The sequence below is a fragment of the Notolepis coatsorum genome, assembly GCF_963971535.1.
Source record: "Notolepis coatsorum genome assembly, chromosome: 16".
Classification (NCBI taxonomy): domain Eukaryota; kingdom Metazoa; phylum Chordata; class Actinopteri; order Aulopiformes; family Paralepididae; genus Notolepis; species Notolepis coatsorum.
Window position 1 is genome coordinate 5,050,978 of NC_140180.1, and position 10,792 is coordinate 5,061,769.

At 43.4% G+C, this 10,792-nt stretch overlaps 1 protein-coding gene across 1 annotated transcript; it reads left to right on the forward strand.

The window, feature by feature from the left end:
• Nucleotides 1–82: 82 nt before the first annotated feature.
• LOC311242491 (protocadherin gamma-A10-like) lies at nt 83–9,882 on the forward strand (the record flags this gene model as incomplete). The annotated part of the gene is made up of 4 exons (XM_084331454.1): nt 83–2,368; nt 6,652–6,804; nt 9,263–9,691; nt 9,874–9,882. The coding sequence occupies 4 exons, from the start codon at nt 83–85 to the stop codon at nt 9,880–9,882; spliced, it is 2,877 nt and encodes a 958-aa protein (XP_084187580.1).
• Between the last annotated feature and the right edge of the window lie 910 nt (nt 9,883–10,792).

Sequence of the window (10,792 nt, forward strand, 5' to 3'; positions counted from 1 at the left end):
TACTGAAATAGTGTTTTTGCATTTTTTTGCGACTGGATTACAATATTCACTCTTTTGCTTTTGAAATTCATCTTTTTCTGTGATGGCTCATGGAAAATCGCAACGTTCTCGGTGCGTAAAATGGCGTTTGTACTGCGGAACGACATGGCAAGTGCTGTTATTTCTGTTTTATTTCTGTCATGTCGTCACTGGTCAGATTCGGTATTCTATACCGGAGGAGATGAAGAAAGGATCTCTTATCGGTAACGTAGCTCAAGACCTCGGGTTGGATTTGAAAAGGCTCCGTTCAGGCCGGGCCCGTATCGTGACCGGAGACAGCATCCAGTACACCGAGCTGAAGACAGACAAAGGGATTCTAGTCGTGAACGAGAGAATAGACCGAGAGCAGCTTTGTGGCGACGTCACACCATGTAGCTTCAGCTTCGAGATCATTCTAGAGAATCCAATTGAACTGCATCGTGTCACTGTCGAAATAATTGACGTTAATGACCACGCACCCACTTTCCCTACTGTGGATATTCTATTTGAAATCAGTGAATCAGCTGCAATCGGAGCAAAATTTCCTCTTGAAAGTGCGGACGATTCTGATGTTGGGCTTAATGCTCTACAGAACTATGTTCTAACTCCAAACGATAATTTTATATTGAAACAGCATGCAAATCCAGACGGGAGTAAATATGCTGAAATGATTCTGCAGAAACCGTTAGACAGAGAGGAGCATCCCCGTCTCTCTCTAAAGCTGATGGCAGTGGACGGTGGAACTCCTCAGAGATCTGGTACAGTAAATATAGACATCACTGTTCTAGATGTTAATGATAACGCTCCTGTATTTAACCAGTCTGTATACAAGGCCACTGTCATGGAAAACGCACCGAAAGGTACTTATATCACAACCGTGAATGCCAGTGACGCAGACAGTGGTTCAAACGGAGAAATAACCTATACTTTTTCTAAACTGAAGGGGAATATGGCGTACATATTTGTCATTGATGAGACCAATGGGATAATATCTGTTTCAGGGCAGATCGATTACGAGAAAGACAAAAAATACGAGGTCCGAGTGGAAGCAAAGGACAAGGGAGGTTTAACTGATACCAGTAAAGTTGTTATCGAAGTTGTTGACGTCAACGATAACGCACCTGTTATGAACATCATGTCATTCTCCAGCCCTGTGTCTGAGGATGCCCCTCCTGGCACCACTATTGCAGTAATAAACGTGAAAGATGCAGACTCAGAGAGAAACGGTCAGATAACTTGTTCTTTAGGCGCTGAACTGCCATTTAAGATCCAGTCGTCCCTGACCAGCTATTATAATTTGATATCAGACCAGTATTTTGATAGAGAGACTACTCCTGATTACAACATTACGATAACAGCCACCGATTCGGGATCTCCCCCTCTCACAACCACGAGGATATTACACCTTAGAATCTCTGACGTAAATGACAACGCCCCACTGTTTGCTAAATCCACCTATTCTGCCCACGTCACAGAGAATAATTCCCCCGGAATTTCAATAGTTGCTGTCAGCGCACGTGACTCTGATTGGAATCAAAACGCCAGAATCTCGTACCTCCTAGAAGACACACAGATCAGTGGTAGTCCAGTCTCTACTTATATATCTATAAACTCAGACACTGGAGTTTTACACGCAGTACGTTCCTTTGATTATGAACAAATCAAACAGCTTCACCTAGTGATCAAAGCGCAGGATGGAGGCTCCCCTCCACTCAGTAGCAACGTGACTGTGAAAATACTGATCCAGGACCAGAACGACAACGCACCTCAGGTTCTGTACCCAGTCCAGACTGGCGGCTCTCTGGTGGCTGAAATGGTGCCTCGTTCAGCAGATGTGGGCTATCTGGTCACTAAAGTGGTGGCTGTTGATGTGGACTCTGGACAGAATGCCTGGCTCTCCTATAAACTACAGAAAGCCACAGACAGGGCGCTGTTTGAAGTGGGCTTACAGAATGGAGAAATAAGAACTATCCGCCAAGTCACTGATAAAGATGCTGTGAAACAAAGGCTGACTGTTGTAGTGGAGGACAACGGACAGCCCTCTCGTTCAGCTACAGTCAATGTTAACGTGGCGGTGGCCGACAGCTTCCCGGAAGTGCTCTCGGAGTTCACTGACTTTACGCATGACAAGGAGTACAATGACAACCTGACTTTCTTCTTAGTCTTGGCTTTGGCTGTGGTTTCCTTTCTCTTCATCACGTGTTTAGTGGTTATTATATCCGTGAAAATATACAGATGGAGACAGTCTCGCGTCCTCTATCATTCCGGTCTCCCAGTGATTCCATATTATCCACCTCGTTACTCAGACACTTTGGGGACAGGGACTCTCCCGCATGTGTACAATTACGAGGTGTGCAGGACGACCGACTCCAGGAAGAGTGACATAAAATATATGGGACCTACTATGAGTCAAAGCTTGGTGAGCGTTGATGGAGATGGAGGCGACACTCTGCAGAGGGAGAAGCTGTCAGCCATGGGTTCACAGATGTCAACACTGGTGAGTTAGAATGAATATCTATGTCTGTGCTATTATCTGTACCGTATAATCTATATGGTGCCTAGTACCTGTACTTTTTTGTGCACACAAAAAGCAGATTTAACTACAATGGGGGGTTTGTGGTTGTTATTGGTGATTGCAATTCCATTGTTTCCTGATGTTTAAAAAGGATGGACAGCCTGAGAGACGACCTGCGCTTTGCTCTGTCGCTGTCCATGGTCTGAAATGGTGGCATGGTTCTAAAAGTACGTCTTATATGCTCTTCTTGATTGATGTCTTTGGAATGAAGTTGAGAAAACTTCTGTCACTGTCCATTGTGCTGCAATTACCTTAACTTCACCTGTCTCTATCACGTTGACCCATAAACTATACACAATAACGTGAGATTAGATACGAATATTTTGGGGGACTATCTGTATCTGGTTCAAGGAATATCCTAATCTGTAGTACACATACTTACATGAGATAAACACACTTACACACACTTACACACACACACACACACACACACACACACACACACACACACACACACACACACACACACACACACACACACACACACACACACACACACACACACACACAGACACACACAGACACACACACACACACACACACACACACACACACACACACACACACACACACACACACACACACACACACACACACGTTTTATGCATGTTTGGTTAATGAGAGCTTGTTTGCCCAAATGTCTGAATTACCTTACATTTGTCCCTCTCTTCACTATCGATTAATCGTATTGCTTTGGCGTCACTAATCACCTGCATTGTGATTTCACTACTGGCATATTGGTGGTTGGGATGGACAGAAAAAGTGCCATAGATATGATAGAAATGGCATTGTTTTGTAGATACTTGTCATACCATAAAACAACACTAATTTGTTCTCATTCAGATGAATCAGTCTCTCCTCTGGAGGTGAGTTAATTCGTCAGTGATTGTGCAAAATATGGCGTCAGTTATATGCCTTTCAATATCCTTTCAATATACTTTCAAGTTATGAATAAAGTTATAAATATTCCCATCCATCTAACAGTGGGCTGGTAGGGAATTTTCAGAACCACACGTTGTGGACAGCTCCTCTCAGGGAACATACATAGAGTCCTTCCTTGGTGTTAGATTCAAACAGTGATACTGTTGTAATAATTATCTGATCTATATACAACTTTGGAATATAAGTATTTTGTTTCTAGAGGTGAGTTGATGGTTTTCACATTTGCCTCAGTTGTGTTGCTCTTTCTTGCATATAATTGTATTGTATGATAAATCAACATGGTTCCCTATAACAAACCTCTTCAGCACCATGGACAGCTCCTTACATTGTAAGACTGCTTTCAACTGCTTTCCATTCGTTATAGAATGTGACGTCATTCCAGTACTATAGGGGTCAAATGCAATAAATAGCCTATTTGGCCACTTATTAAAAATATTATTGTCACAGAATGACAAAAGGCTGAATTTAATAACATTGAATATTTGATCAATACAATGGACTGTTCTGTTCTTAACTTGATCAGAATATAAACTAATATACTTGGTTTTGTTATGTATTGTTGATTGTTCCCACTTTGGGCTCTAAGGGACGCTGTTGATCAGTAAAACAATTCATGTCCAGTGTCAGTGACTCACATCCCCTCCCATATTGCTGCGCTTTAACGTCAGAGTGAAGAGGGTGTAATGCGAGGAGGGGAGAGACGTCGAAAACACTTGGAACGTGGAAAACGTTAAAGTGAAGACGATTTGAACACATCTCAGCCAGCCTTAACCGTGGTGGTTATTTTCTATAAGGACATTCTTTTCTCTGGATTATTTTTTATGATGACACGTCAAGGATTTCTCATCCCCAAAGCCTTAAAATGGCGTTTGCACTGTGGGTTGCGATGGTACTTCGGTCTGCTCGTTTTCTTTTTGTATTTGGCGAATATGGTGGATTGCCAAATTCGGTATTCTATACCGGAGGAGATGAAGAAAGGATCTCTTGTCGGTAACGTAGCTCAAGACCTGGGCTTGGATTTGAAAAGGCTCCGTTCAGGCCGGGCCCGTATCGTGACCGGAGACAGCATTCAGTACACCGAGCTGAAGACAGACAAAGGGATTCTAGTCGTGAACGAGAGAATAGACCGAGAGCAGCTTTGTGGCGACGTCACACCGTGTAGCTTCAGCTTCGAGATCATTCTAGAGAATCCTATAGAACTGCATCGTGTAACTGTGGAAATTGTAGATGTAAATGACCATGCACCTGTTTTTCCAAGTAAAGATATTCATTTTGAGATGAGCGAATCGGCTACAGTTGGAGTACAATTCCCATTAGAGAGTGCAGAGGATCTTGATGTGGGACAGAACGCATTGCAAAACTACGTTTTAACGCCCAACGACAATTTCATATTAAAACAACATGCTAATCCAGATGGAAGTAGGCATGCTCAAATGGTGCTTCAGAAACCGTTAGACAGAGAGGAGCATCCCCGCCTCTCTCTAAAGCTGATAGCAGTGGACGGTGGAACTCCACAGAGATCTGGTACAGTAAATATAGACGTCACTGTTCTAGATGCAAATGATAACGCTCCTGTGTTTAACCAGTCTGTCTACAAGGCTAGTGTGATGGAAAACGCCTCTAAAGGCACATATATCACAACGGTAAATGCCACAGATGCGGACAGTGGGTCGAATGGAAAAATAACATATTGCTTCTCTAAACTGAAAGGGAGCATAGCTGATATATTCGCAATTGATGAGAGCACTGGAACAGTATCTGTCTCTGGTCAGATTGATTATGAAAAAGATAAGAAATTCGAGGTTCGGGTTGAGGCAAAGGACCTGGGAGGTTTGACGGGGACAAGTCAAATTATACTCAAGGTGTCTGATGTCAATGATAACGCACCTGTTATTAACATCATGTCATTCTCCAGCCCTGTGTCTGAGGATGCCCCTCCTGGAACCACTATTGCTTTAATAAATGTCAAAGATGCAGATTCAGAGAGAAATGGACAGATAACATGCTCTATAGACACAAAACTTCCTTTTAAAATACAGTCGTCCTTGACCAACTATTATAATTTGGTATCAGACCAGCTATTTGATCGAGAGACTATTCCTGAATATAATATAACCATAACAGCCACCGATTCGGGATCACCTCCTCTCAGTACCACAAGGATTTTACACCTTAGAATCTCTGATGTAAATGACAACGCCCCATTGTTTGATAAATCCACCTATTCCGCCTACCTCACAGAGAATAATTCCCCCGGAATTTCAATATTTGCTGTCAGCGCACGTGACTCTGATTGGAATCAAAACGCGAGAATCTCGTATCTTCTAGAAGACACACAGATCAGTGGTAGTCCAGTCTCTACTTATATATCTATAAACTCTGACACTGGAGTTTTACATGCAGTACGTTCCTTTGATTATGAACAAATCAAACAACTTCAACTAGTTGTCAAAGCGCAGGATGGAGGCTCCCCTCCACTCAGTAGCAACGTGACTGTGAAAATACTGATCCAGGACCAGAACGACAACGCACCTCAGGTTCTGTACCCAGTCCAGACTGGCGGCTCTCTGGTGGCTGAAATGGTGCCTCGTTCAGCAGATGTGGGCTATCTGGTCACTAAAGTGGTGGCTGTTGATGTGGACTCTGGACAGAATGCCTGGCTCTCCTATAAACTACAGAAAGCCACAGACAGGGCTCTGTTTGAAGTGGGCTTACAGAATGGAGAAATAAGAACTATCCGCCAAGTCACTGATAAAGATGCTGTGAAACAAAGGCTGACTGTTGTAGTGGAGGACAACGGACAGCCCTCTCGTTCAGCTACAGTCAATGTTAACGTGGCGGTGGCCGACAGCTTCCCGGAAGTGCTCTCGGAGTTCACTGACTTTACGCACGACAAGGAGTACAATGACAACCTGACTTTCTTCTTAGTCTTGGCTTTGGCTGTAGTTTCCTTTCTCTTCATCACGTGTTTAGTGGTTATTATATCAGTGAAAATATACAGATGGAGACAGTCTCGCGTCCTCTATCATTCCGGTCTCCCGGTGATTCCATATTATCCACCGCGTTACTCAGACACTTTGGGGACAGGGACTCTCCCGCATGTGTACAATTACGAGGTGTGCAGGACGACTGACTCCAGGAAGAGTGACTGTAAGTTCGGCATGGCTGGTAGTCAGAACATTCTGATAATGGACCCCAGTTCTACAGGGACGATGCAGCGGATCCAGAGTGAAAAGAGCATCCTGGATGAACCAGACTCTCCTCTAGAGGTGAGTTGAGGATAATTCACTTTGGCCTCATGTATGATATATTTCCCATATAGGCTTGTGCTGTTTCTTTGTTTTATATGGTTAGAAGTGCTCTCGTCAACCAACAATGTTGCACTGCATTTTATTTTCAGAACCATGGACAGTGCTCTGCCTTATATTACTTTATTCCATGGTCTTCTCCAGACCCCCCTCACATATACATTTTATTTCGGATGAGGATGACACAACAATGGTGACATGAACTGGTGTTTTCAGCACCAGGGATAGCGCCTTGCTTTATCTTCAACGACCTTTACCAGACTCTATTAGGAAATAGGAGGCCACTTGAATGGATCCACTTACAATGGGAATCTATTGAACAAGGAATACTAGTTGACTATTTTTAAACTATGGAATGTCAACCTAACTATGAAATGTCAACTTAATTAAGTAATAATTAATAATCTATAGGGACAATGGCTGCTTTTCTGTTCACTATGTGATATACATATATTTACTTATTTTCTTCTCTTGTATTGTTCCTATTTTGGACTCTAAGGGACGCTGTTGATCAGGGGAAATAATTGTGTTCAGTCAGTCGATTCCCCTCCCCTACCACTGTGCTTTAACACCAGGGAGGAGAGCTTGTGTGCTTCATACGAGGTGGGGCGCGACGTCGAAATCACTCGCTGAGACACAAGCCAGGCTGGAGTTTATCTCAACGAGATTTAAAGCTTTATTTTCTACATCTGAGGATATTTCTTTTATCTGGATTTATATTTACTTCACGATGGCACGGAGAGGATCTCTCATTTCCAGTTGCGTAAGATGGCGCTTGCATTGTGGACTGCGATGGCAAATTGGCCTCCTTGTTTTCCTACTTCATTTGGTTAATATGGTGAATGGCCAGATTCGGTATTCTATACCGGAGGAGATGAAGAAAGGATCTCTTATCGGTAACGTAGCTCAAGACCTGGGCTTGGATTTGAAAAGGCTCCGTTCAGGCCGGGCCCGTATTGTGACCGGAGACAGCATCCAGTACACCGAGCTGAAGACAGACAAAGGGATTCTAGTTGTGAACGAGAGAATAGACCGAGAGCAGCTTTGTGGCGACATCACACCGTGTAGCTTCAGCTTCGAGATCATTCTAGAGAATCCGATGGAACTACATCGTGTAACTGTGGAAATTTTAGATGTAAATGACCACTCGCCTGTTTTTCTGAGTAAAGATATCCAATTTGAAATCAGTGAATCAGCTTCAATCGGAGCAAAATTTCCGCTCAAAATCGCAGATGATTCTGATGTAGGTATCAATGGTCTACAAAATTACGTTTTAACTCCCAACGATAATTTCATATTGAAACAACACGCTAATCCAGACGGAAGTAGGCATGCTGAAATGGTGCTCCAGAAGCCGTTAGACAGAGAGGAGCATCCCCGTCTCTCTCTAAAGCTGATGGCAGTGGACGGTGGAACTCCCCAGAGATCTGGTACAGTAAATATAGACGTCACTGTTCTAGATGTTAATGATAATGCTCCTGTATTTAACCAGTCAGTCTACAAGGCTAGTGTGATGGAAAACGCACCTAAAACGACCTATATTACCACATTGAATGCAAGTGATCCAGACAGTGGTTCTAATGGACAAATAACATACGTGTTTTCTCAGTCAAAGGGGAACATAGCAAATATTTTTACAATCGATGAGACGACAGGTGTAATCACTGTGTCGGGACAGATAGATTTTGAAAAAGATAAGAAATTTGAGATCAGGGTAGAGGCAATGGACCAGGGAGGGCTAACTGATACCAGTAAAGTTATTATCGAAGTTGTTGACGTCAATGATAACGCACCTGTTATTAACATCATGTCATTCTCCAGCCCTGTGTCTGAGGATGCCCCTCCCGGCACCACTATTGCAATAATAAATGTCAAAGACGCAGATTCAGAGAGAAATGGACAGATAACATGCACAATAGATACTAAGCTCCCCTTTAAAATACAGTCGTCCTTAACGAATTATTACAATTTGGTCTCAGATCAGCATTTTGATAGGGAAACTACTGCTGAATATAACATAACCATCACAGCCACTGACTCGGGATCTCCTGCTCTCTCTAGCGCCAAGATATTGTATCTTAGAATATCTGACGTAAATGATAATGCCCCATTATTCGAAAAATCTACATATTCAGCCACTGTCACTGAGAACAATTCCCCCGGAACTTCCATATTTGCTGTCAGCGCACGTGACTCTGACTGGAATCAAAACGCCAGAATCTCTTATCTCTTAGAAGACACACAGATCAGCGGTAGTCCAGTCTCTACTTATATATCTATAAACTCAGACACTGGAGTTTTACATGCAGTACGTTCCTTTGATTATGAACAAATCAAACAACTTCAACTAGTTGTCAAAGCGCAGGATGGAGGCTCCCCTCCACTCAGTAGCAACGTGACTGTGAAAATACTGGTCCAGGACCAGAACGACAACGCACCTCAGGTTCTGTACCCAGTCCAGACTGGCGGCTCTCTGGTGGCTGAAATGGTGCCTCGTTCAGCAGAGGTGGGCTATCTGGTCAGTAAAGTGGTGGCTGTTGATGTGGACTCTGGACAGAATGCCTGGCTCTCCTATAAACTACAGAAAGCCACAGACAGGGCGCTGTTTGAAGTGGGCTTACAGAATGGAGAAATAAGAACTATCCGCCAAGTCACTGATAAAGATGCTGTGAAACAAAGGCTGACTGTTGTAGTGGAGGACAACGGACAGCCCTCTCGTTCAGCTACAGTCAATGTTAACGTGGCGGTGGCCGACAGCTTTCCGGAAGTGCTCTCGGAGTTCACTGACTTTACGCACGACAAGGAGTACAATGACAACCTGACTTTCTTCTTAGTCTTGGCTTTGGCTGTAGTTTCCTTTCTCTTCATCACGTGTTTAGTGGTTATTATATCAGTGAAAATATACAGATGGAGACAGTCTCGCGTCCTCTATCATTCCGGTCTCCCGGTGATTCCATATTATCCACCGCGTTACTCAGACACTTTGGGGACAGGGACTCTCCCGCATGTGTACAATTACGAGGTGTGCAGGACGACTGACTCCAGGAAGAGTGACATAAAATATATGGGACCTATGAGTCAAAGCTTGGTGAGCGTTGATGGAGATGGAGGTGACACTCTGCAGAGGGAGAAGCTAGCAGCTCAGGTTTCTCACATGTCAACACTGGTGAGTGAGACTTTATATCTATTTCTGTGCTATTATGTGTACCGTTTAATCCATATGGTGACTAGTACGTGTACTCTTTTGTGCAAACAAAAAGCAGATTTTCACTACAATGGGAGGTTTGTGGTTGTTATTGGTGATTGCAATTCCGTTGTGTCCTGATGTTTAAAAAGGATGGACTTTGTCGCTGTCCATGGTGCTGAAATGGTGTCTTATATGCTCTTCTTGATTGACGTCTTTGGAATGAAGTCTAGCAAACTTCTGTCACTGTCCATTGTGCTGCAATGACCTTAACTTCACCTGTCTCTACCACGTTGACCCATAAAGTATACACAATAACGTGAGATTAGATCCGAATATTTTGGGGGACTATCTGGTTCTGTAGTACACATACTTACATGAGATAAACACACGCACACACACACACACACACACACACACACACACACACACACACACACACACACACACACACACACACACACACACAAACACACACACACACACACACACACACATGTGCCATGTTTGGTTAATGAGAGCTTGTTTGCCCAAATATCTGAACTACCTTACATTTGTCCCTCTCTTCACTATCGATTAAGCTTATTGCTTTGGCGTCACTAATCACCTGCATTGTGATTTCACTACAGGCATATTGGTGGATGGGATGGACAGAAAGAGTGCCGTAGATATGATAGAAATAGCATTATGTTGTAGATACTTGTCATACCATAAAACAACACTCATTTGTTCTCATTCGGATGAATCAGTCTCTCCTCTGGAGGT